Raw genomic sequence first — 27,888 nt, forward strand, 5'->3', positions numbered from 1 at the left:
GTGTGTGTGTGTGTGTGTGTGTGTGTGTGTGTGTGTGTGTGTGTGTGTGTACATTTGTGTGCGTGCCTGCCTGGCTGCTTGTATGTGTGTGTGTGTGTTCGGACATGCCTCTGTATAGGTTTGTGTGTTGATATGTGTGTGGTTGTGTGTGTGTGTGTGTGTGTGTGTGTGTGTGTGTGTGTGTGTGGAGTAAATGGCCTGCAGGATCCCCTGAGTCGCATCTCAAATGTACTTACAGCGAGGAGAGCCATGACTAAGACGTCTGCACGCCTTTCATTAACACTGGAGAGAGTGAAAGACTGTCTGTGTGTGTGTGTGTGTGTGCGTGTGTATGTGCATGCGTGTGTGTGTGTGTGCCTGTGTAACAAACCTGAACAGGTCAGTTGTTCTCTGTTAGAAATGCTGCCCTTCAGCCAAACCAAGGGCAGGCTTGTGCGTGGCTTTTGAGTGTGTGTGTGTGTGTGTGTGTGTGTGTGTGTGTGTATGTGTGTGTGTGTGTTTGGGATTCACCTGCTAAACTGAGTTGTGGCTCAGTCTGTGATCTTCAGTGAATTCCAGGAATTAATTTTGATAAAGTGTAATTTGTTTTTTTGTTATTCCCACTTTCCCTCAACTCGCCTCGTCTGCCTCCACTTCAGTTACTGATTTCCTACATTTCCCAGAATGCCTTTCAACAGAGCCCCAGAGAATGTGCGTCAGCCTCAGCGGCGGGTTCCATGTGGGTGGAGAGAGTGTTAGCAGCAGCTGAGTCACTGCCAGAGAGTTCCCAGTCACTGAGATCTCTTAAAACTCAACCTGTCGTGTTGCAGCAATGCATTCTGGTCTATTGACACCTGAGGCTCTATTTTAATGAAGAGCGCGGTGCAGGTGCATTCTGGGGGCGTGTCCAAGTCCACTTTTGCTATTTTAATGACGGGGAAACGGCTGCTTCCTCCAGGCTCCTGGCCCCAGATTCTCCAAAAAGTTCTTACTAATAATCTTAAGACATTTCTTAAGAGGAAAAATGAGAAGTTCATAAGAATGTTCTCAAGTGCTATTCCCCATTATTTCCTTAAGAACTGCACATTATCTTAAAAACTTCTTAATTTTTTCCACTTACGAACTTCTCAACTGTCTACCTTTATGTAAACAAACAGCCTCGAGCTGCAACCCACAGCAGCTCCATCTAAAATACAAAACAATATCCATTATAGTCTCAACTTTGATTTGATGTTATAAAAGTGTTTTCTCAAAAATTGAGATACATACTTTGTATTGGACAGAGACGATATTACTAACCTATTAGTTAATAGAATCTAAATATAATTGACACATGAATGGTGACTGGTGGCCAAACAAAATGTCCTCATATAGACTCAGAAACAATACATGTGCCTATATGTGTCTAAATACTGGCTTAGATATTAGGCTGAATTACAGTTTAGATAACGATTATCATTATAACATATAACATATAACATAACATATACAATGTAAAAATATTAAGGTATTACTACATTAATCTATGTTATATAATCAAATTTGGCTCTAAATTAATCAAAGATGTTTGAAAAATAGCTTACCTTCACACAGCATGTGGTTACTTAAGACGACCTTTACCTGTCTTAAAGTTACGATACTATTTAAGAAAAATAGTGAGATAATTTATTTCAAGAATCCCATTTATTCTTAAGAAAATCTTAAGAATAAAGTTGAGAACATTCTTAAGATCTTTTGTTTGGATTCTTAAGATATTTTGTTTGTGAATTCGAAAAATATCTTAAGATTCTTCTTAAACCCAAACTTAAGAAAAAAAAGTGGAACTTAAGAAGAAATTTAATCTTAAGAACCTTTGGAGAATCTGGCTCCTGGCTCTAAAGGCTTGTCCTGAGTCTCTTCATGAATCCTGGCTGTGTTTTGGGTGTAACATGCAGTGAACCAATCAGAGGCCGTCTCCCGTCCCCTTTAACAGCCAGGTGTGTCACACCTTGGTGGGCTGCTGTTCTAATGGAGGATTCTCCAGGTAAGAAGGAAGGAGACGGAGTGAAAGCTCCCGAGCAGATCAGGACTCCATCTGAGCTCCCTGAGGTGAAGCAGCGTCCCTGTGTGTGGGACAAGCAGAGCGGACGCTCGCCGGCGCCCCCTATGGAGGCCACCATCACTGTCTGATAATGAGCTTCAGATAGATAGATAGATAGATAGATAGATAGATAGATAGATGTACTTTTATTGAGCGCAAACTGGGATTCTTATGTTACAGCAGCGCTAATAGAATAGAAACATAAAATAAGATTAAATAGAATAAAATAAATATGGGGTCTCTAGCTGATATAGTGCTTTCTAGTACTCTCTAATATTTCTATTCTATTTCCTCGCCGAACATATCATTGATGGTCTATATGTAAATATTTTTCTATGTTGTGAAACTTTATAATATGGTCGGTATTTGTCTGCTTCACTGCAAAAAGTCAAAATCTTACCAAGAGTATTTGTCTTATTTCAAGTCAAAATGTCTTATTTCTAGTCAAAATATCTCATTAGAAACAAATTTTGCCAATGGAACAAGCAAATTTTTACTTGTTCACTTGTGTCACAGGTAAAAATTTGCTTGTTCCATTGGCAGAATATGTTTCTTGTTTGAAGTAAATTTTAACTTGAAACAGGTGAAAATTCTCTAAAGACAAGTTATTTCTTAGGTGATCATGTCTTATTTTAAGTGTAATGAGACATTTTGACTAGAAATAAGACAAATAATCTTGGTAAGATTTGACTTTTTGCAGTGTTCTTGCTTGGTGCTCCAGAATATTGTATTATATCTTGTGTTTTCCACGGGACACTGTGATGTGTTCTCTGCCTGAGTCGGGCTTTAAGAGTGAGATTGGTCAGGTGACCAACAAGCTTTTAAAAAACACACCTGGAAATGATCAGGTCAGACTTGAGGTGAACCTGAAGATGCTGAAGGCGAAACGCCTTGTTCCCTCTAAATAAAGTGTTGAAGTAAAGTCTGTGTCAGTGTGCGGAGGATCTGTTTGTCTTAGTTTGTTGCAAGTTCCTGCTGCCTTCCAGCACCTGACGACCTGCGGCTGTGCGAGGAGGTTGCACTGATTACAGAATAAAATAAATGTTAGATAGCAGAGAAACCTGCAGCACTGACCTCAGAGCTGAGCTGCCCGTGGAGCTCAGAGGGACACACGACACTTTGCTGCTTCCACAACGTGAGAATGACGACTGAGACGCCTGGAAACTGGAGAAGAGACACTTTGTGGCGCCTTGCACCAAAACCAGACGTTTACCGCTGATGTTTTCGATCACTGGTCATTTTCTGATGTCAAACTCCACTTGAGCTGCTGGAGCTGTCTGGATGTGCCCTCATGCTGTTTTCATTTGGCCACTTATCTGTAAATGGAATAAGAAAAACACACCACCAAAACACCAACACGGGCCCTGATCTGTATCCCACATCATCGCCTGTCGCTGTTTGTGAAGCAGCATGAACGTGCTTAAGAGTTTGGTTGAAGTCAAATTTTCTACTTCAGAGTCTAGCGTTCCAGAAGAAATAATTATCTGTTTTTAGATACAGAGCAATGAATATCAATCTTTTTTTTTCACCCCCCCTTAAATGGCTATATTGCATTTTGAAATGAAACTCTCCAAGTTGTCATCTGGTGCATATTGATCGCTGGGAGCGACTCGGGTGCGGAGCTGTCACTCCCGTCCCTTCAGATGAGGCACGCCGTCCCCCGGATCGGCTGCCGCTCAACAGGGACAACGACAACCCCCCCCCCACACCCACACACACACACACTGCCCCCCCAACAACCCCCCCACCCCTCCCGCCGACGCCGAGGAGAACCGCCTCCCCGCCTCCGAGGCCTTTATTGATATTGATTGGGAAGGAAAGCTGAAGTCTCCATAGGAATATGAAGGCTGCGGTATTTTTAGTCGTTGTTGACGGGCAGCGCTGCCTTGAGCGCCTCGAGTGGGAGCACGGACGTTGGACTTTGTGGAGAATAAATTACAGTAGAAATATCTGCTCTTAACCTGAAAGAGACTAACCAGGCGAGTGTGGGAGAAAGCTTCGCTCTCTCTTATTGATTTGTGCCATTAAATCCTCATTCCGTCCTCTGTTAAAGGAGAGGGATGGGAGACAGGTGGGTGGAAAATGCCCCAGACGGGATTTTTTATCTTGAAAGTATCTCGGGGGTTGATGCGCTCTGAGGTCTGTGAATATAATTGTGAAGTTGCGACGTTTTTTTTCGTCTAAAAATGGGAGCTGTGGGAAGGTAAAGCGGCGTTTTTATCTCAATTTTTTTACTGCAAGACATTAAGAGGTGCACGCCGTAATTTGTGTTAACAAGCGGGAGGCCTCCTCCTTTCATCACCACTTAAACCTAATATCCTTCAACATCTCAGGCCTCACTGACTCACTCTGGTTGTGCCCCCGTGTGCCAGCGCTTGGCACGGATAATTAATCTAATTTTAGCGCTGGCTGTGAGCGTTAGCACCAAATACTGGACGGCGCTTTCTTTTCTTTTCTTTTCTTTTTCACTCTGCTCGTGTGCCGACGTTTGAATTCAGTGAAAATGTGAGGTTTCCAGCAACAAAGAAAAAAATTAATCTTTATTATCCACGTGTGTTTGTAGTAAACAAGTTATTTACTCACATAGTTGGTGTTTGTTAAACCTTTATTCATCCAAGCAAAGACGAATGTGCTTGTGAAGCTTTACATATCGTCATATTCACACTGGACTCACAGCAAAAAAATCTCAAACAAGGTAAAAACAATTTAAAAAATCTGCCTGTGTGATGAGATAATCTTTTTTTTTCACTTTTTTCCAATGCAGTTTCATTTGTTTCAGGATATAAATGTTGAAACAAGGCAGATCAGCTGCACTCTAATCAGGAAAATGTCACTTTATTCAAGAAAATTCTGGAAAATATTAGCGGATTAGTGTTGGAAACAAGTGGGATTATCTAATCCCACTGATTTCATACCTGGTTTGAAGAAAAAACAGATTTGAGCATGAGACCAACTGACTTGACTGACCGATTTGGGATTCAAACCAGCAACCTTCCAGTCAAAAGCCCTCGTCTCCTGCCTCTGCTGACTCTTCATACCTGTAACACACACCTGGCTGATCCAGGCATCATTTTCAGGACAGATTAGCTGTAAAAAACACCTTTTTCATTAGTTTTTTGTTTCCATATTCCAAGAAACCAAACTCAAATTCATTTTCATTTCATTGTGTGGCTTCATTCAGTGTAAAAATTGTGTGTGATGACATGAAATGCGTATAATCTGCGTCAGTCAAGGTCGCCTGTGCAGCAGAGTGGGAGCCAGGTTTGTGATCTTGGCCTCAAAGCAAAATGCACAGAGTTTGATCGGCGGATGACAGGCTTATTCATTCATTCATTCATTCATTCATTCATTCATTCATAAAAGATCAACACTATAACTTTAAATGACCTGCGGCACGTTTTAGGGAAACTGTCCCAAAATAATCTGTGCTCATAATCATCGAAATCATCCGTTTTCCTCCAGTTTTGCTGTCGGTGTGAGAGAACGAGTGTGTGTGAGAGAACGAGTGTGTGTGAGAGAACGAGTGTGTGTGTGTGTGTGAGAGTTTTTGAATAATAACTGCCTTCCCCTTTCATCACCCTCACATCTAATATTTCCAAAAACATCTCTGGCCTCACTGACTCACACTGTGCACCCCTCTGTGCCAACGCTTGGCGTGGATAATTAATCTAATTTTAGGTCTGCGAATGTGTGTGTGTGTGTGTGTGTGTGTGTGTGAGTGTGGGCACAAAATGCTGGACAGCGTTGTCATTTTCCCTTAGCGAGAGCGCTGAAGGCTGCAGCAGGTTGACATACTGTTTTCTCCTCTCTCTCTCTCTCTATTAGCATTTCTCTCCCTCTCTCTCTCTCTCTCTCTCTCCCTGTTCTTTCCTCCCTCGCTCGCCCTCACCTATTGAAAGGGTAACAGAGGGCAACCGTGCATGTGCTCTGGATTTATCGCATGCATTTTCTTGAGTGATATTTTTGCACACGGCTTCATGCTCGTGTCAAGTAATGAAGTAATTTCTCATTTCTCTCTCTCTCTCTCTCTCTCTCTCTCTCTCTCTCTCTCTCTCTCTCTCTCTCTCCCTCTCTCCAGCAGCGGATGCAGTGCCGGTACGGAAAGATGGAGATCAGGTAAGGTGCTGTTATCTTTTTCTGAACACTTCCACCGCCTCTGCACGCCTGAGTTTCATTCATTTCCCAATTTTACTGAAATCTGCTTAAAATGATAATAATGATAATGATAATAATAATGATAATAATAATAATAATAATAAAAAGAAAAAGTTGGCGGTGGGGCATTTCGTGTCTCGAGGGGAAGAGGTGGAGCTCGCTCACATCTCAATATGAGAGAGGAGGGAAAAAAACACAAAAAAAATACTGACAATGAGCAAAGACTTTATTTCTTTCCACAGTTTATGTGTGCTAGTGTTTTTGCCAACATCATATATATATACACCTTTGAAATATTGTGTATTGGCCAGTCGGTGTCACCCACCTCGGACAAGATGGACTCAGACACATAAACAAGTCTGTTAAAACCGCAGTGAAACTTTAATTTGACTTTTTTGTGTTTGTTTTTCGTGGTTTGTTTCAACTTTATTTGTCCCCGCAGGGCGACTAGGTTGTGCAGCCGAAGTGCTCATAAAACACAGAAGGCAATAAAAACAAGGCGAATCACAGCAATAAAAAATAAGGCAGAGACACCGGGGGGGAAACAGTGCAGCGTTTCGGTTTTGGTAAATGCTAAGCAAGGAAAAATCTAAATAATCGATGGTGACAGTGTGATGCAGCAGTAAACCAGCAACAGCCACCAGCACGGCGACCGCCATCAGCATCATCTTTATTCATGTGAGACTGTTTGGCCTTCTTGGAAAATAAAGTAAAGCAGCGGCTCAAACAAAAAGACAAACATGACATTTTGGTGCATTTTTACCCCGGAGGGTTGTGGATTAAGCCGATATCTGTGTCATTACTGCTGTTGAGCTCTGAGCACCAAACTCAGCTGCACCCATCCAGCCCCATGAGAGCTGGTGCAAACAAAATTTAATCTCCACATTCGTGTCCGTGGACATGAATTGTCCATTTTTGCTTTGTGCATATGGACACCAATCAAATTCGGAAGCGGCTAAAAGTACTTCCAGAAGGGCTAAATTTTGGTATAAATGAGCATAAAAACCACTTCAGTCAGAGAAAGGTTAAGTTTAGGCACCAAAACCAAAACCTGGACAGTGTCTCAGTCTTTTGCCCCTTTTCCACCAAAAAGAACCCGGTGCTAGAGCCAGTGCTTAACTGGTTCCAACAAAGAACCAGAAGCCAAGCGAAGCCAAGTCAGACCCACATGATTAGGTCAGTGGAAAACGTGATGACGTGGTGAGGGTGCGCGAGACGCTCGCTCGGAATCACAATAACAAACATGGATGGCAAATGGACGAGCCATCGTAGCGATGCAAATACTGCTCATGTCTTTACAAGCCTACACTGCAATCCAGAGGCGAAAAACGCATTTATCGTCGGCTACCCGACGTATTCATGGTTGGAACGAACGGCGACTACGTTTAGCTATACGTTTATAGCGTTCACTGTTCTCGTTTGGGTCTGGCGGTGGAAAAACAAAGAACTGGTGCTAAGTCAGGCACGGGCTCCGAACTAGGCCCTGGAACCGTTTTGGTGGAAAAGGGGTAGGCCTATATGAAGACAAACGCTGCTCTCGCCACGGACTCGGGTCGCCTGGGTGAAAGTCGTGTCGACCACCCCACTCTCCTCCTAATGTGAAGTTTGTGGCTCTTTGTACCACCTCACGATACGTGGTAAAGACATAAAATACACTTCCAGTTGACAAGTTACTTGTAAAGTTGTGACAGACTGGAAACTTCACCAAATGTCACAGAAACCGTCTGGATGGATGGATTACACTAAAGAAAATTCTTTATGTGTATTTTGGGTGAAATGATTCTGTAAAGGCAGCAGAATAAATAAAGAGAGATTGAATAGAGATTGAATTAATTGAATAAAGGGTAACACTTTACAATAAGAGTACAACAATTAACGTTAGTTTGCGTTAGTTAATGTTGTAATGGTTAGTTAACTGTTAGTTAATGATTATTATGGCATTTACTAATGTTAATAATATCTACAATAACCCTTAAATAACATATAAATTAATACCTTAGCATGAACAGCATTAGTACATAATTCTTAGACACATTAGTTAACAGTTAGTTAACTGTTACTTAATGTTTATTACCTGTTACTTAATGTTTATTACGGCATTAACTAACGTTAATTATTGTACTCTTATTGTAAAGTGTTACCAAATAAAGAGATTTTTAATGTCTTACGATGATCTAAATGCTGTTTCAGAGACTTTCCATCTTGAGAAGAGGAAAAATGTAGTATTGCTCCCAAAAATCAGACACTGGCAAGTTTAGCACAAAAAATATATCAGTATCAGTCCAAAAAAAAAAAAAAAACTACTGGTCAAACCCTATAGGTTCCATGCCTGTGTGTGTGTGTGCTTGGCTGCACATGAAGTGTGTGTGTGTGTGTGTGTGTGTGTGAGTGTGTGTGTGTGTGTGTGTGTTGATAGTCTCTTACCAAGGCCACAGAGCCCCTCTCCCCTGGGCTCAGACTATTACTGAGCCATGTATCACCTCTCAGTCCGGAGCCCAGGGGAGAGAGAGGGAGGAGAGAGAGACATCCATCATTTTTGCCATCACCGGCCCGTGTTTTCTTTCCTTTAATATTATCTCTCTCTCTCTTTTTTTTTTTTTTTGCCCAAAACAAGTGGAGCAGGGTCAACGTGCACCAACATTTTTATAACCGTGCAGTATCTCTAAAGCTGCATTTTCACATATCAGTATATTATTATTTGTAATACATTGGTATAAAGGCTGTAAACCAATCAGATTACAGTGTGTCTGACTCCTGTTAAGACGACGTTTTCCATCATTCCCGTTCTTTCCTGTTTCCGCCCCCCCTCTCCGAAGAGGATTAACATGTTGGAAGTGATTTTTCCAGAAACTTAAAGCTTTATCTCCGTTTGAAGAACAGCGCCCTCTTCCTGTTTTGTGCCGTAAAGCAACAACAGCAGATTTCCCGACTGATCCCACCTGCTGACAAACTGTGGAGAACCCAGTTTACATATTATACACGTTTCACAATTCCCGTGGCAGTGAGTTATTGATACTAAAGTGCTGCTCACCATTAAGATGTGTGGTGTTTCTTTGGTGGCCGTGGCGTCGGCGGGGGGAATAAAAAAATTCGTTTTGGACTCGAGCAGACGCGCTGGCCCTGTTGAACACGGGTCCCATGACAGCCCTCGAGTTGTTTTTCCTCCATGAGCCGCGACTCCTCTGTGTAATTTATGGACCTTGAGAGGGAAAAGGGCAGAAGGTGGAGAGGGATTTGACAGAACAGGATGAGTCTGAATTAAGTCACGCGGCGGCGGCGACATGAAATCTCTGCACGGCGGCTTAAGAGATACAAACAGAAAACCGTGGACCGAGACTCACAGGACTGAACACTGCAGCTCCGGAGTGAGAGATGCACAAAGAGTCAAGTAAAAAGACTCAGGTGTACAAATAGAAAATGAGAAAATCTGGGTTTTAAAGTGCAGGCTATACAGAGTCAATGATGCAAACTGAACCGCGCGGATTAAGAAATCAAAGCTGAAATCTTGGGGCTCAGAAATCACCAAACATTATTTGAGTCAGACGTACAAACAGTAAAAAAAGAAGCTTCAGAGGTGAAAACGGCTCACGCTGTAGAGTCAGAGATGCACAAGCTCAACATGTTGCACTCCAACCCAGAGCGTTTGAGTGAGGAAAATATCCCTGCAGCATTAGGTTCGGTAAAAAGCACATTAGGCGAACCGTCGGCCAGTTTGCGGTCCCACTAAAAGCCGGATCGATGGCGAGCCCTCCTGTCGGCTCCCCGAGGACGGGAGGACTCCTCGGGTTCACGGAGGTCTCAGTCAGCCTGAAAAACATGACATCATTTGACTGAGATTTAGCTCGATTTCAAGTCAAAGCCCCATTTACTGCCGTTGGTACTTTACTTTCCCCCCAACCACTGCAGGGAAAATATTATGGAGGCTGTGACCAGAATGCATTTTGATGGCTGATTATGGATGTTGTTATGTTCAAGCCAGCCTGTCTCCTCCACAATCTTTAAATGCTCCACAGAGAGTCTGCCTCCCATTTGCTCGTGAAAATGTGAAACAAAGACCGTGCATGCCTCATTTATCAGCAATGCGATAAAACCGTGACGGAACGGACGTAAAACGAGCAAAACCGGCCAAAAAAGACGTCCTTAGACACCAACAGTGTTATCTGACGCTAATCTGAGAATGAGAAGTGGTTTCCAGCAGGACTTACTCACACGACTGCCAGCTGGATGCAGGTTTGAAAAAGTGGATGTGGATGTGGGGAAATGAGCAGATATCCACCTTCACTTAATGCAGAAATCCAGACGGGTAGGCGGAAGCGTTTGGAAAGGGCAGGAGCCACGCGTCTGTCTCAGGAGTCGGTGTTTGTGATGAAGCTGCTGATGGTTGATATTTCATGCTGCTATTCAATGCCTTTCATTTTTTTTTTTTTTTTTTTGGCCATTTTCATTGCCATGACAAAATTGTCCAATCGTTTTTTTTTTTTTTTTTTATCCTTGTCAGAGTGGAAACAACATTGAGACCAGAGCTCTTCAGTTCCACTCCTGTTGGGGGCGCTGTCCTGCACAGCAAAACAGGACGGGACAGCGGCAGGGGGAGCTGCACAAAATGAATGAATGAATGAATGAATGAATGAAGGCTTTATTTTGAACATGTGAAAAAAAACAAAACAAAACACAATGCAAAAAAAAAAAACAATACAGAATAGTCGAAACAACAAAACATGTCCAAAAAGGAGTAGAAAGAAGCGTATGCTTATTTAAATTCTACCCCTTCTCCACTCGGTAACTACTGTATCAGTTGACTTCCATACGATTTATCCAATTTACTTTTTTTTTTTTTTTTAAACCATATACCCATATACACATAAACGTGTTATCATATGATCGTTTGTGCATTTTTACCCATAGTAAGAATAAATAATGTGAATAAACAAAAGAAATAACAGAGCAAAATAGACAAAAATAAATAAATTAATAATCTGTGTCCCATGAAAACCATATGTTTGTACCCGTTTGTTTAAACCGGATCATGCTTGGGCGTTGCTTTAGCCCCCCACTAAGTCTGTTCCACAGCTTCACTCCACACACACAAACACAAAAACTTTTCAAGGTTGTACGTACACGCGGATGTTTTAAATGTAACTCCCCCCTGAAATGATAACCCCCCTGTCTATTAAAAAACAATTTTTGGATGTTTCGAGGCAGTGAGTTGTTTATTGCTTTATACATTATTTGTGCTGTTTGAAAGTGAACCAGGTCAGTGAGTTTTAATGCTTTTGATTTCAAGAATAGTGGATTTGTGTGCTCTCTATAACTCTCCATAAATTCACTGGTGCGTTTAGATTTTCAGACGTCATTCGCGGGACATGGAGAAAAGTCAAAATGGGGAACATCACGCACAAATCGCCGTTTAAATGACGTTCTGTTCATGTTGTGAATGGCAGTTTGGGTGAAATGCTTTGTCATAAAGAACCAGTTACATGTTTCACTGCATCTACATTAAACTAAGATATGATTTTTGCATGGTAGTTTGAAGATATATACTATATTCATGGACTTTCCTGGTACTGTGGCATGGTATAGGTCGAACACTTAGCCCCTCTGTTTCAACAAAAATCGGGACAGCCTACATGTGAACATGCAAAACAGAGAGTTAGGGCCGAGTGGCAGGGCTGAGGGGTGAATTCAGTTTAGCGTTTGGTCTCTGAAGCCTGCAGGACTCCAGCCCAGGAGGATTTAAAAGCCCTGATTTAGACCATCATGGGACACCAAAACTCCTCAGACTACAAATCAAATTATTTTAGGGGTAGCTGTTCTTTAAGGCGGAGTGACTCACCTCACCTGCACAAAGATAGGGAAACCCTTTAAATGAAGTATTAAATTACGAAAAAACAAATGAACAAAATATGAAAAGAAAATTCTACTTTACTGCAAGTTCCTCCATCATGTCAGAGGTGGACAACACGACTGGTCGATAGCTGATATTCAATCAGATATTGGTCCGATATGTAAAGGATGAAGTTATTAATGACTTAGAGACGCTTTTTTTCCCTGCATCTGGTCCAGAAGCTCATCACTGTGTCCTGTTTTGAGTTGTTTTGCCCTTCATGCACTTAGTTTTTTTGCTTTCAAAGAAATTAAAACATTTTTCATCCTGTAAAAAAACAAAAAAAGAAAAAAAGAAATGAAAAGTGAGTGGAAGTCATAACAGTGAATTATATCATGGCCACAAACGTCCCTCCTGTCTCTCCACACTTTCCTTGAGCTAATTAAAGTAAAAAGTGCCGCTGCCAGTACACAACATCCAAACAATATACAGATCTTTATTCATACTTTATTCATACTTCAATAAATTCTCAAGTTGAATCAGCTGTTGTTGTGTGAACTGTACGCCTCGGGGGAGATGTTTACCGGCGTGACTTTGCATAGGTATCAGGAGACGATTTAGCCGGAAGGGGGAACAGTGGTGATACGTGGAGTCGAGTGTTGCACTTTCCTCACAAACCGTCTTTGTTATCGCGGTCGAGCGGATTTGCGTCTCAGCTCAGACGAGCTGCTGCTGCGTTTCTGCGCTGCGGGAAAATCCGCCACTGAGGAGGCGACCGGAGAGAGAGCTCAGCTGTTCGACTCATTATGATGTCTAGCTGGAAACCAAACGTGAACACACACACACACACACACACACACAGACACACACACACAGAAACACACAAAAGGGTGTCATTAGAGATGGTGATGACGCCACTTTTGCTTTCTGATTTTTCACACTCAGTCGACCATCAGAGACATGACACTGAAGGGCGTTTTGAATTCAAAGCCCGAGGCCTCTGACGCAAGCCGGAGTAATACACACACACACACACACACACACACACACACACAGATTTCAAGGACAGCGATGACACCACTCTTGCCTTCTCCACGTTTGACCGTGATAAATCATGGCTAGATCCTCTCTCACACACACACACACACACACACATAGACGGGCGGCGATTTACTCCTTTACACACACACACACACACAGCACACTGACCCTGAACCCAGCTGTGGCTGCGTTTACAGAATAATTGAAAGGGGCAATAAATAAGATTTTTTTCCTGCCCTCACAGCACTAATTGACCAGAACATACAGTATCTGACGGGACTCAAAGTGTTGATTAATACCAATTTCTCAACGATTACTTGACCAGCTGCTGACATTTCTGGCTTCTGAGACTGGATTTTCTGGCCCATGCGTCGAAAATTAGCGATAAAGTAGAACGAGTAGCAGCAGTGGGTGTCTACAAAAATATCTAGCAGCCGTCTGTCTGTCATCAGCTGAGCAAACAGTATGATGCCGAGGCTCAACAAACAACAGCAACTGTGACGGTGAAAGTGACAAAGCACGTTGGTAACCATGCTGTTTGCTCGGGAGTGCGTCGGGAAACTTTCCATGGGAATTAATGGGAATATATGGATATTAACAGGAATTTACAGGAATAATCTGGAAATTTGCAAAATTGCATGTTGGCCTATAAGCAGGAACTTAACCCTTTATAGGGCACTCATTGAAATACTTTGAAATTCAAAAAAACAACCCTAGACTGTTATTAGAGAACATGACAGGACTTTATTACTTCTATAAAATTTTTCTAAAATTTTCATTTTGTAATAGAAAATCAAAGCCATTGAGATTGGTCAAATGCCACAATCATGTGACCTGGGATGTAGAGCAATCTTTGCTGATTGGCTGGGTGAAGACCAAATGATTATTGAACTAACTGAGACAGGGGATGGGCCTGATATGTAAAATTTCTGAAATTACCAAAAATAGTCACTTGCCCGATAAAGGGTTCATGTAGTTGTAGAAAAACCATCTTGCAGCACAATCCTGGTTAAAACAACCAGATTTGATACAAATTCAGTTGAATTTCCACACGACTCGGCCTCCATCCGAGCCCACAGACGACATCCAGTCGAGGAGGTTTTGATGATATGACTGGGGTAAATATGGTATTAAAGTTTAACTGGAAAAAATAAGTAAAAATGTGTTTAGTAGCTATTTAAGAGGCTTTCTATCAGCCAGCGAGCTCCACTGTGATGCTGGTTCTTCTGCCTTCTGCTAACCAGTTGTCTTAGAAATACAGTTTTCATATAAGAATGTAGGTTATAGTTTGATTTAGCTGCTGACTGAGGAGTGCTCATCTATTCATTGAGCCTATTTCTATTCATTTATCCACCATCAATCTTGAAGGACTGAGAAAAAAAAAATCTACTCATAATAAGTCAAAGTCAAAAATGTCATTAGTTTGCACGCATGTCTGCTTATGACGAAACAAAATTTCCAAAATTCCCCAGCTGAACTTCCCATGGAAAGTTTCCGTAATGTTGGCGGAAATTTACCAGAAATTTTCCGCCCCTTTGTAACCCTAGTAGTGCGTTCGTACACGATTCTTTGCTGTTTTAGTGAGAAAAATCGACGCTGACTGTCACTGTCATCACTTTAGCCACGCCCACTTTTCCCTCAAAGGATGCTGCTCGGTCCAGCGGTTTGGTCACTTGCACGAGAAGTTTCTGCTGGATTTATTTAAAGGAGGTAGCGTACTCCTCTGCACTACAGGAAATAAGACTTTCCCCATCAAATGCACCAACCAGATGCGCCGAATTTTAGTAAAAATCAAACCCACATCCACATGAACCCACCTGACTTATGTTGCATGATGCAGGGAGGGATGGAATGATAATTTAACTAATAATATTCTTCTGTAAAACATAATATGGTGTTGTTTTTTTAATCTTTTCATCATTTTGCTGACTGGTGGCATCTAGCATCGCGCTCTTTATACATCTCATATGGCCATTATAACTTATTTTTCCTATTTTTTCTCCTTTTTAAAGTTTATTTATTTATTTTTTTCTCCTCATGCAGTGTCAGGGTCTAAGGACAGAGGAAGTCGCCCCTTGAGGCAAATTTGTAATTTGTGACTTTGTTCTATACAAATAAATTTGACATGCCTTGACCTGTGAGTGTCCAAAGCTGCAGTTCACCCACAGGACCTGCAGGGGGCAGCTCAATAATTTACATCAGGGATTGTCAACTGGTGGTCCGCGGCCCTCTGGTGGTCCGTGGCGGTATTGCAGGTGGTCCGTGAAATTGTAAATGGAAAATAATAATAATTTAAAAAATGATTTATTATTTAGACTTAATTTATCTGTGAATAACTTACCCATCCAAATAATGTCAAATGGAGTTGATCGAGATTCTCCCAAGCCTCATGTCACCACTGACGTCCCATCTTGGCCACACAGGACCACGGACCAGGGGTCCGTTTCACAAAGCAGGTTTAGTGAAAACTCTAAGTCTGTTAACCCTGAAATGAGGGAAAGTCTGAGTTTTCTGTTTCACAAACGGAGGTAACTCAAACGAACATGGCATGTCCTTTCGACAACGATCCCGTGGATGAAGGTGCAGTGTTACTGTGCAGAGAATTAAATATTTGTCGGGAGATGGTTATAAGACCGCGCATAGATGTTTGAACAATGTTTTTATATTTCATCTTAAGCTGCTGCCAAGTGCGCTTCTCCCCCGCGGGATTGCACCTAAATGAAATAAATTAATAGGCTACCATTCAAGCAGTTTTCCCCTGTAATATTATTGTGATTACAACGGACTACATTTAAACTTACGCATTGACCCGAGCAGCAGTGTTCTCCTACGCCATCTCCCTCTCCTTTGCCGCTGCAGCAGTGTTGCACTTAAAAAAAAATGAATGCATTAAGATTTCCAATTCAGCTTGGGTGAAAAACGCAGCTCGACGCTTCCCCGTTGCCATGGTGACTCGTCAAATCGGGGCTCCATTGACGCTGTCTTTTTATAGCTGTGGCTCACGTGCTTAACTCCAGGTGAAACTACTCCGAGTTGATCAAACTAACTCAAATCAGCTGTTCTGGAACTGAAAACTCAGAGTTTCCAAACTCAGTGTAGATCAACTCAGAGTTCGGGGTAAGACACCTGCTTCATGAAACGGACCCCAGAAGCAACAAAAAAGAAAGAAAAAAAAAAAAAAAAAAAACGGAAAAAAATGGACTGTCTCTTTGCATGACTTTGAGCCCAGCCCTGCCTAACGTAAAGTAGGCTAACTGTTCAGCACAAGCCCTCTTGGCTTCCCACATCCTATTGTTCTTATCACAAGATGCAAATAAATAGACACTGATGCAAATAAATAGCCCTCTTTACATATATAGGCCTATATAGGCTACTCTTTTATTTTAAGCATGGTGCAAAATAAAACAAACGTCCCCCAAAGCAGTGGTCCCCGAGTTGCTTCTTGGTTATAATGGTGGTCCCTGGGACAAAACCAGTTGAAAACCCCTGATTTACATCACTAATCAGTTTTGTCTGAGGTTACAAGCAGAGGTCGTTAGAGGTCAAGAAAGGTCAGGAGATCATAGATTGCTTAACGCCCCTTTAATATGACAAATATGAATATTTCATGAACATTTTAATACTTCTGCTATCACATACAGTTCTCTTATGAAAATATTTCAAAATAGCAAGTGAGTGTGTTTCAGGTATTAATAATGCACTGATCTGTCCTCGGCCGCCTGGATCGCTGAGTCACACGTCTCGGTTTGGGATGCGTTTATTTCAAATGTTGAGGATGGAAATGAAAGATTCAGCCTGGAGGCTCCGGCCCCTGCAGTCCCAGTTTTTTTTGGGGGGATGTTCACTTGCTGTGGATTTTAAATAAAATATGACTCAGTTAATTCAGCGTCGAGTGCACATTGTTTGAGTTTGACACAGACCGCTGCTGATGAACGGCGAGCGCGCTCAGCAAAAACCCCTCCATGAATAAATAAAGGATAAAAAGAGACTGAGGTCATTTCTCGGTGTATTTTTTTTTTTTTTGCACAGATCTGGTGATGGCTCTCGTCCGCCTGTTGTTGAGTTTTTATGAATTATCCCCCCCCCCCAAAAAAAACGTTTCCCCCGTTCTCGTCTTTACCTCAGAGCTGGTCGTCAGTCGAGGCAGGAAGCGGAGAGGTGAGCGGCGACTTTTGTGCTAAATCCCTCTGCCGTCTCAGGGGCTGTTTTGTCAGGAAAAGGATTATTCTTCTTCCTCATTCAGTCGTCATGAAAGCAAACATCGCTGACATGAATATTACATCGACGCCTCGAGGAAGGCGCGCGGGCTCGGTGGGGAAGGGCCAAATTAATTCGAGCATTCAAATTTGGGGCTCGCCTGTGGTCTCAATTTGCTAAACGCTCCCCACGTGTGACACCTGGTGAAAAATGGTAATCGGTGCAGTGAAGCCTTTAACCACGACAGAGCCAAAAATTCACAAATGTGGATGTCAGAGTGGGAATTAATATCCAGAGATAGAAATGTGCATCTTGTCGTTTCACCACCACTGTGATCTGCTCACTGAAATACCGTTTTTTTATTATTTGCTTTATTTGTTTTGATGACCTTGGTTGGAGAAATCCAGAGCAAAGTGGTGCTCCTGTTAGGTTTCGGAGGATGAGAAATCAAAAAAATCTATCGCACATGAAAAGGCGTCAAACCTGTTACATTAGTTTGTCTTTAAAACTTTATCAGAGCGACAATAAATACATATTTAACCCTCAGATTACCCCTGGACGTTTGTATCTACCTCTCATACTTTCCCAACTCCCCACGGTCAAATGAAAGGTCATTGGTGCCTGATTTTTGGCAAGGAGGTGTACCTCAGGGTAAACTCTGGACGTCCCGAGACCATTTTTTGGACTCGTAATGCAATTTAATAATAAATTTAATAATAAATTGGTTAATAAATAAATTGGTTGCAATACATGAGAAAACTCTGCTGGTGAAATTTTTTCTCAATGGGACAACATTTCCCCCTCTCTCATCGACCTTGAAGTTCAGCCATAGACTTAACACAGTCTTTTTTCACACGTGAATAGGGTAAAAATTTTATCCTATAGATATCACCATGAAACTTACTAAGTTGATTACTTACAATAAGCCAAACAAAAAATGTATTACAAGTTCTTTGAAATTCTTTGTTTACATGAGCAAATTTCAAGTTGAACTTCAAGTTTAGCCACTTTTCAACACGATCCTTATACGCTACTCACAAAAAGTTAGGGATATTCGGCTTTCGGGTGAAATTTCAGGATGAACCTAAAATGCATTCTAACCTTTCCAGGTGAACTTAATGTGACCTTCTGTAAACTTTTGAATGCACATGTCCAACTCAATGTTTCAGTACTTTTTGCACAAGTTGCTGTTCTCTAACAAGGAGTTTAACTGCAAAATTCACATCAGGTGTTTGATGCTCCAGCTCATCGAGGTCGCATCATTAGGGAACGGCTGCTGGAGACTGGGGTACCTCAGATGGAGTGGCCTGCACTTTCTCAGACCTGAATCCCATAGAAAACCTATGGGATCAGCTGAGTGGCCGTGTAGAGGCTCGGAGCTCTGTACCCCAGAACCTCAATGTCCTGAGGGCCGCCCTTCAAGAAGAGTGGGATGCCATGCCTCAGCAGACAATAAGTCGACTTGTGAACAGCATGAGACGTCGTTGTCAAGCTGTAATTGATGCTCAAGGGCACATGACAAGTTATTGACACTGACATTTTTTGTTGTGGTATATCCACCACTGTTGTTGGCTTTTGTTTCAAGAAACTGTTTGAGATGAGGAAATCACCAGTGTATGCTTCTACTTAAATGCCCTACTTTCATGATATAATATCACTGTAGCGTGAACTTTTTACATTTTCCATAAATTTCACCCAAAAGCCAAATATCCCTAACTTTTTGTGAGTAGTGTATGTTTTTGCAGCAAAAACAGCTGGTCAGGAAGGGGTTAAAATCTGGAAACCCATGTTAAGAGTGATTTCCATGTTTAGTCAATACCCAGCTCTATATGGGTCACAAATGTTTTGGGAGTAACTGCTTAAAACAGATGTGTAAATGTCACTCTATATAGGTGGACGTTTTTGTCCAGGGGTCATGGAGGTCGTAAAAACTGAAGGAGCATCTGAGGGTTAAAGCTGCAGTTTTATGTAACATGACGTCCGTTTTTTTTTTTTGTTTTTTTTTGACAAAGCGGCGCTGAGGATTCACTTTATCGGGCCAAAGTTTGAATCTGCAGGCAGACAGGTGCGGCCGCTTCTCCTGGCACACAGAGCGACAAACCCAAACTCAGCTCACATTATCTCTCCGAGCCACTCGGAGCTGCTGACATACAAAGTCGCTTAGCGCAGCTTTACTGTTTCGTTAAAGACACACACACACACACACACACACGCGGTACACATTGAAGTGTACAGCAGAAAGCATTTATTTATTTATTTATTTATTTATTTATTTCTATCAAGCTGCTGTGCAAACACATCGTTTATTGCGGCCTGGTGGGAGCGTTCCCGCGCCAACGAGTCATTAACAAGTGAAACTTTTTTTTTCTGCCAAAGCCTAATTAAATTCAGAGGACGGCCTGTGTGGGCAGTGTGTGTGTGTGTGTGTGTGTGTGTGTGTGTGTGTGTGGCAGTCAGGCGGTCGGTTCATCGGCATGTAGGTGGCAGACGGTGTGCGGTCACGTTGGCCTCACGGTGGGGGGGTGGAGGAGGGGGGGCGTGGTGTGACATACTTCCTGGTAAAGTGGCGTCCAAGCGGTTTTAGCGTTGGGTTTATGGGAGGACACATGAGCCTCCACCGCTGCTTTTTAGGATTAAACAATTCAGAATCAGCTTAGTTACGGCGCTCACTCAGACGGGCGCTTTTTAACGGCGACGTTAATGACTCAATTGTGTAAAGTCTCTTTTGTGGGTCAGTGAGACTCAAACTGGCGGGTTCCTCACTGAAAGTGGCCGTTTGCACGGAGAGGCCGGTTCTGCACCACAAAAGCAAAGCGACTTCTTTTTTTTTTTTTTTTTCTCGTTTGTTTTTAAAGGTCAAAGGTTCAAACTAGGATTTACACTCGATACAAACACGTTGCAGACTGATACACGAGCCGCGTCCGCCCCGGCAGCGCTGCTGTGAGGACGGGAGGTGAAGTTTGACATTTACTTTGACACAAACTTTAAGGCGTTTTTCCGTTTCGGCACTCATGCGGTGAGCGCTCTCCGGCTCCGCACGGCAGAACAACGCTAACAAGCTCCAAGTGCCGCTGAAGAAACTTTTTTTTCGGGGCGTTGTGACAAGGGCCCGAGGGCAAGAAGACTAAAAATTTCAAACATGAAAGGCTCCTTTTGACAGCGGCGCCTTAAAACGCTCTGCCGCGGCCGCAGCTTCCCCAAACGTTCCCTCTCCGTTTCCGTTTATGTTGTTTTGTAAAAGATGATTGTATGTGATTGTTTATGTGTGTGTGTGTGTGTGTGTAAGTGTGTGTGCACCCATGTGCATGCGCATGACCGCACATAATTTAGTGTCCATGTTTGGCCACGCATCGGATCTGCTGTTGCCCCCGGCAACAGGGTCACCGCTGTGTGGAGTCCATGGGCTACCTCTGACACTCGTGGAGATGGACAGAGAGACGATCATGATGCTGTCACCACACACACACACACACACACACACACACACCACAGTGTTGCCATTGCTAAAACACCCTCACGCTCTGGTTATCCAACAGTTAAATATGATATGACACCAAATGAATCATTTATGTATTCATTGAGTGTGGCTCCACATCCCTCAGTGTGTTTACCCTCCTACCATGAAGCGATATGAATCTCTGCTGCCGCTCTGCCTCTCATATCCTCTGTCTGACTGCACTTTAACTCACTTTATTACAATGGAGGCGGATTTCTGGTGTGCACAGTACACACACACACACACCGCCACACACACACACACACACACACACTGCATCCATGTGCTTGCACGGAGCAGCTTGTATCTTTTCATGCCTGTTAGCATCAGAACGTGAACTTGATGCTGTGTTATCCTGGGCTTCTGACATGCATGGACTTCAGAATAAAAGCAGAATGAGCTGGATTTGTCGGCTTCAGTTCATAAACAAAAAAAAGTTGGCCCCTCCTCCCTGGCTGATCTATAAGTTTTCATGTCTTATGATGGTGATGGAATAAAACGGCCTCCCAAAGTGTGACATCGCCATCCTAGGAAAAAAAAAAAGACCCACCAGCACCCACCTGTTCAACAGAAAACGCTCTTCATCCTCATGTTTTTTTTTATTTTTATTTTTAAGAAACTCCTAAATAATTTGACATATCTTGATACTTACTGTTGCTTTTTGTGTTACGGTGGGTTATGGAGGTTGAAATTAATGAAATATCTTTGTTTGATTATTTTATTTCTCTGAATGTGCCTTTTAAGATCTCTTTAATCCACACCAAGAAACCTCAACATTTTTTTTTTAAACTGAGTGTAAAAAAAAAAACATAACAGCTCCCAGACTTTTAAATAATGTCACGCTGGACATGATGAGACTTTTTCCAGGAGCTGCACGCATCAGGATGTGCAGAGTTTATGCTCAGAATGAATTCAGGATCCGGACAGTTTGCCCTGAATCACCTCTCTCTCTCTCTCTTTAAAATCTCCCCATCCTCCCTTCCCTCCTTCTCTGTACTTTGTGTAAAAATACTTTTCGTTCTCCTCTCCTCCCTCCTCCTCCTCCTCCTCCAGCATGGCCGTGCCGAGTTTTCCTGGGAAGGAATCAATGTAAGTCTCCTTGCTTTAAATCTGCCATTCTCTCCGCCAATCCCTTCTTTCTTCTCATCCCTTTTTCCCCCCCTTCAATCGCTCCGCCGCCACCTGAGTTTGGGCTCGGAGCAGATAAGTCGGCATCCTACAACCCGGCCACTTCCTGCCACTCTCTCTCTCTGTTTATGTCTCTTATCGCTCTCTCTCTTTCCTCTCCCATCCCTCTGTTTCCCTTTCTCTCACCCAAAACACACACACTCTCTCTCTCTCTCTCTCTCTCTTCCTGTGCCATCCCTCTCCACCTCTATCTTGGCTCTCTGCTAATCTACTGTACTGCAAGCTTCATATATACAGAGGCACAGATAACAGCCTGTAATAAGCTTATCTTATCCACAGCTGAAGCTACAAGTCCCACTTTTTACCGGAAAAGCGCCGCGTGGGAAAAGTCTGAACTGAACCGCCGCTGCATCTTTGGCAGAATTTATTTGGAAAAAAAATGTAAATTTGTCAGTTTTGTTCTTTCCGTCGATGCCGCCTGAAGGCACGACAGATGTGATAGACGTGGGGGTATTGTGTTGCAGAATGCCCCGTCTGGTTCTGCCTTATTACATTTGAGAAGCGAACGCCACACACAGCGAACGGAGGAAAAATGCACGATGGAGGAGGAGGAGGAGGCTAAATCTGGCTGCTGTATTACTACACCATATTATGTTACTGTAATAACCACGGGGCACGCTTGTACAGTACACTGCAGATAGGATGACACAGGGATCAGAGTGCACTCACACACCCAGCAGATATGAAATGAGACCGGCTTTATGCTGTAATTTATGCACTTAAGCTCTCATTCGGAGAGAAATCAACTCGATGACTCGATTTCCCAAGTGAAATGTCCCGATTTCCAAACAATTTTTCTGCCTCATGAAGTGTCTGCAAGCCCGTCGCGCTTATTTTGGTACACTGCAAAAACTCAAAATCTTACCAAGATTATTTTTCTTATTTAAGTCAAAAATGTCTTATTACTAGTCAAAATATCTCATTACACTTAAAATAAGACATGATCACCTCAGAAGTAACTTGTTTTTAGACAATTGTCTCTTGTTTCAAGTGAAAATTTGCTTGTTTCATTGGCAAAATTTGTTTCTTGTTTCTAGCTAATTTTCACTTATTTCAAGTGAATTTTCACTTTTTTCCACTGGCAAATTTTGCCAATGAAACAAGCAAATTTTCACTTGAAACAAGTGAAAATTGTCTAAAAACAAGTTACTTCTGAGGTGATCATGTCTTATTTTAAGTGTAATGAGATATTTTGACTAGAAATAAGACATTTTTGACTTGAAATAAGACAAATAATCTTGGTAAGATTTTGCGTTTTTGCAGTGTAAGAACCATCATTAATAAATGCTCAATTAAGCTTTAGTTACTAGTTATTCTACTGTTAACAAACAATGAAAATGATTTGTTACCAGTAAACTAATTATAGCAGTTTATTGTTGCACACAGTATAACATTTTCTATACTATATTAAGTATTTCTTATTGATTATCAATTGATTTGTAAACCTTTAAGGAATCAACCTGCCGCTTAACTCATGAACTAATTATTATAATTATCAGTTTACAAACCAATTATTACCCGTTAAGTGTTATGAAATATCTGGTCCATCTATCTATGTAATGTTTGTAGTTGTTTAACAAATGATTTAGGTTTACATTTCATTAAAAAATAAAATAGAATACAAAATATTAATATGTGTGCAACAATAAACTGTTAATGAATAGTCTACTGTGTAATAAGTAAACAATTTTAATTATCATTCTATCATTTGTTAAGTGTAAATTAACTATTAAGCAAAGTTTAATTAACTATAAATTTAACATTTATGAATGATGGTTTTTATAAAGTGTTGCTCTTATTTTTTGTTTTGGTAGTTTTTCCATATTATTATTTGAGCTCGCCAAATGCTGTTGTGTAGGTGGATTTAACCTTAAATATCATTTTTTTCTCATTTCTGTGAGGGTTTTCGCTCCTCTTTGTCCTTTCCACGTATCTCCCGTCTGTGTTTTCCACTGCGAGGCTGCTGCTGCACCGGGGCGGCGTGCGGCACAGCGAGCGAGCGAGCGAGCGGCGGCGGGGTCACTCATGTCTTCTCGTGGCCGCGGGCCAGCGAGCAGGGAGGCCGCCCTTCAACCGCAGCACTCGGGTTCAAGCGCCCTGTCTCGACGCCCTGCTAAAGTGTCCTTGAGCAAGACGCTGACTCCCTGACAGCTGCAGGGGCTTTGCTGCGTCGCCGACCCTGACTTCTGACCTCTGATTTGTGGAAAGAGAGAAAACACCATCCCCCTGCAGGTCCCGGCCAACAAAATATTCCAGTATGAATAAAAGCCGGTGCTTCCCGAAAACGGCTGCTTCTGAGGGCGTGACACCGATAATCAGGACGAGACAGTGCACTGAAATTCAATATACTGCAATACACACTAAAACCTGCTGGGTTAAAAAATTACCCAACTTTAACCCAAACCCCTGGGTCAAAAAGGGTCCAACTACTTACTGTGTTATTTTGACTCAGGAAACTGGGTTATGCATTTTGACCCATAATCTGGGTTAAATAAATAACCCAATTTTTCTTTTAACATGACCCAGGATTGTAGTCAATATAACCTAATTTATAGGTCATATTCATTTAGTGGGCTAAAATTTTCACACAGTATTCTTACTAATTAAGCACTTCCACATTTATATGGTTGTACTGCACGTTTCCACAGTGTTACAGATGCTAACACACATAAAACTATTCAATTCTGAATAGACAATCACACACAAGTGCAGTATCAGTGGCTAATTCAATTGTACGCTCAGAGGTGGAGCCAAGCCCTGACTACAACCCAAGGCCGAAGACACACATCACTCACGGTTTTACACTGATAAATTGTCAAGTTGTGAATTATTCAATAAATAGACAATAAATAGTCTGTATAAAATGTGCAAATATGCAATGTGCAAACATTCTGTGCAAACTAATAATAAAGTGCAAATATTGCGACTAAAGTGCCATTATTAAAGTGCATAGTTAAGTTGTCTGTTTAAAGTGTATTTTCTACCAACCATGTTGTGCAATATTTACAAGCAAAGCTATCAGGCACTAGTAATGAAGTGCTCTTTGTTACACAAACTGTTCGTAAAGTATTCAATCAATCAATCAATAAGCAATCAATCAATCAAACCCAAGTCTCTGACCCAACAATGGGTTACCCAGAAATATTACCCAACTCGAAAAAACCCCCACAAATTGGGTCAAAATAAAATCCTTATAACCCAAGAAATGGTTATGGCTCTGGAAAAATAACCCAGAAATGAAACCCAACACAAGTAACCCAGGAATCGGGTTAAAGAAATAACCCAAGTGTTTTTAGAGTGTACAAAAATGCGGAAACACACATCATGGGGCAGAAAAGTGGAATCCGTAAATGATCTACATGTAATCCCGGTGTATTATTCACTCATGGCTTTATTTCTTATTCATAGAGAAGTTTATTTATAGAGAAGTTTGCAAAATCAGTGCTTCACAAAGGCGGCACAAAGCGAAAGAAAATCTGTAAAACTAGTCATAAACTCATCATAAGTAAACATAATTCTGCGTGGCAGCCATCAAAATGTCAGGTGTTCCTCCTGCAGCAGGTAAGGCCGCGGAGACGCTGGACTGTGACGCTCGCCTCTCTCCGCTCGCTCCACTTATTTGTGTCGATTTTGTGTCATTTTCCAGCTCCTGTGCTTCTCCTGTGCTGTGCTGTCCATCTCAATCGTCCCTCCGTCCCCGCTTTGAGTTCTTTATTTGTGTCACTTTATCAAGAATCGCTGTGAGCCATCTCCAAACCAATAACCAGTCTCTTCTCTTCTTATTTTCTGTTATTGTACATCGCCCCTCCTCTCCTCTCTCTCCCCATCACTCTCTCCTGTGATCTTTTCCTCTTTTCTCGTCGAGCTGCAATCTATCACTCTGCTGCATTCACCTTGATTTTCTTTTTTATTTCGTGCCCCCATGGCTCCCTTCCTTCGTTTCTCATTCTCTCTTCTTCCTCTCTCTTACCTCTCTGTCTTTCTCTCGTCGTCTTTCCACGCTCTCTCTCTCTCTCTGCTCTAAAACCTCCTCGTCGTCTCCGTCCCCCCCCTCTCTGCTCAGCTGTCCATGGAGGACACCACCTCCATCCTGCCTCGTCTCAAGAGGACCTCCTCCAACGCCTACGGGATCGGTGCCCTGGCTAAGTCCTCTCTGTCAGGTGTGTCAGGTGTGTGTCTGTGCTGCTAGATGGTAAAACAGCCCCCATGTTGCCTCCACACGCTCCAGCCAAAAGGTCAACGGGGTCAAGTTGTCGTCGAGCACGGAAAAACGGGATGAACGTCTAAACCTTTCACCGACACCGTGTGTGTGTGTGTGTGTGTGAAAGATATTTTTTGGGTTCTTTCCTCGCGATGTTCAGATGGTGGTTTGGTGCACTGCAAAAACTCCAAATTTTACCAAGGATATTTGTCTTATTTCTAGTCAAAATATCTCATGACACTTAAAATAAGACATGATCACCTAAGAAATAACTTGTTTTTAGACACTTTTCACTTGTTTCAAGGTAATTTTGCAAATGAAACAAGCGAATTTGCGCTTGTTTCAAGTGAAAATTGTCTAAAAAACAAATTACTTCTGAGGTGATCATGTCTTATTTTAAGTGTAATGAGATATTTTGACTAGAAATAAGACATTTTGACTTGAACTAAGACAAACATTCTTGTTAAGATTTTGTGTTTTTGCAGTGTGCGAGAGCTCGGGCAAAAGCCGGCTGGATGCTCACTGAAGTTTTGTTTTATTGTAATCGCCAGACAACGCTGGTAAACATTTTAGCAGCGAAATGAATGGGATCTGCCATTCATTTAGCGTCGGCATTAGAATGTCATTGAATGGCTATTACAAGAAAATAAAACCATGCATTCGGCTTTGCAGATGCGGCTTTTAGTTTTACAAATATTTTTCATGGGCAGAGATGCTCTGGAGGCAGAAATAATCTCGGTTGGGCTAAATCTCGATGAGCCGAGAGTGACCCACAGTGTATTTGGCTAAGGAATATAACTCTGAGGCAGTAAAACAGGAAAAGCTGATATTATGAAGTTCAGTGCTCTGCTTCAAAGTGGAGAAAGTAGTCTAACAAGTTTCCTAGGTTGGCAAATTCGCCTAGTTTACCTTCTAAGTTCAGACCAGGAGTACTAGCCGGTAGCTATCCAGCCATAGAATGAATAAAAAAGATATTTACATCGTTATTTAGCCCATATGTTAAAAAGCATGCCGTCTTTACCATTCAGTTTTTCAGTTTAGATAACCTGCCTGGTTGTTTGGCTCCGCCCACTGTCATTAATCTGAACCAATGAAATGAGTTCTGCCTCAGAGAAGAAAATTAATAAAAACAAAAACTCCCATCTGCCTCCACATCTGACACGCTGGAAAGAACAGGGACTATCTTTTAATCTTTGACACGAGTGAAAGGACGCGCAAAATAATCCCAGATGACGCCGGCCTCGACGGACAACTTCACCCCGACCGGAGGGGGGAAAACCCCCCCACCTTCCCCCCAAGGAGCTTGGAACCAACATGGCCGCCCCTGTGGGTGCCCCGCCCCTTCCTGTTTCACTTCCCACTCCCCGTCTCTCCCATTGATATCAACAGCCAGCGTCAATGACGGCCACATTTCTCTTCTCGGTCATTGACGGCGATCCAATCAGATCCTCTTTGATTTCAAAGACGCCAAAGTAAGTGGGATGACTTACTTTCACTCCAGACCGAAGCATCTCCACAGGCGTGTTGGGAAACCTTAGTGTACCTGTACCGTGGCAGTGCTGGTGCGGTGGTGGTCGTGCTGTGACCTTATATCTATATTTTTCTATATTTCTATATTTGTGAAGTAGTGATCCTCTTGTGGCTTCTGGCTCCTCTGTGCTCTCTCGTGTTTTCGTGCCGCTTTGTGCTTCGCAGTGCTGCAACGTGTTACTGCACAAATCTGCTTT

General features: G+C 42.2%; 1 protein-coding gene across 2 annotated transcripts in view; it reads left to right on the plus strand.

Annotated features, from left to right (window-relative positions):
* LOC115368296 (uncharacterized) overlaps positions 1-27,888 on the plus strand; it is a 75,882-nt gene that overhangs the window by 27,194 nt on the left and 20,800 nt on the right. Inside the window, exons 2-4 of one of the 2 annotated variants that reach the window (XM_030064357.1) lie at positions 6,138-6,175; positions 21,826-21,861; positions 26,024-26,129. In XM_030064357.1, the coding sequence (XP_029920217.1) occupies positions 6,138-6,175; positions 21,826-21,861; positions 26,024-26,129 (180 nt within the window). The remainder of the gene's footprint in view (positions 1-6,137; positions 6,176-21,825; positions 21,862-26,023; positions 26,130-27,888) is intronic. The other variant, XM_030064358.1, reaches the window with a different exon arrangement.

Source organism: Myripristis murdjan, chromosome 11, assembly GCF_902150065.1.
Source record: "Myripristis murdjan chromosome 11, fMyrMur1.1, whole genome shotgun sequence".
Lineage (NCBI taxonomy): Eukaryota > Metazoa > Chordata > Actinopteri > Holocentriformes > Holocentridae > Myripristis > Myripristis murdjan.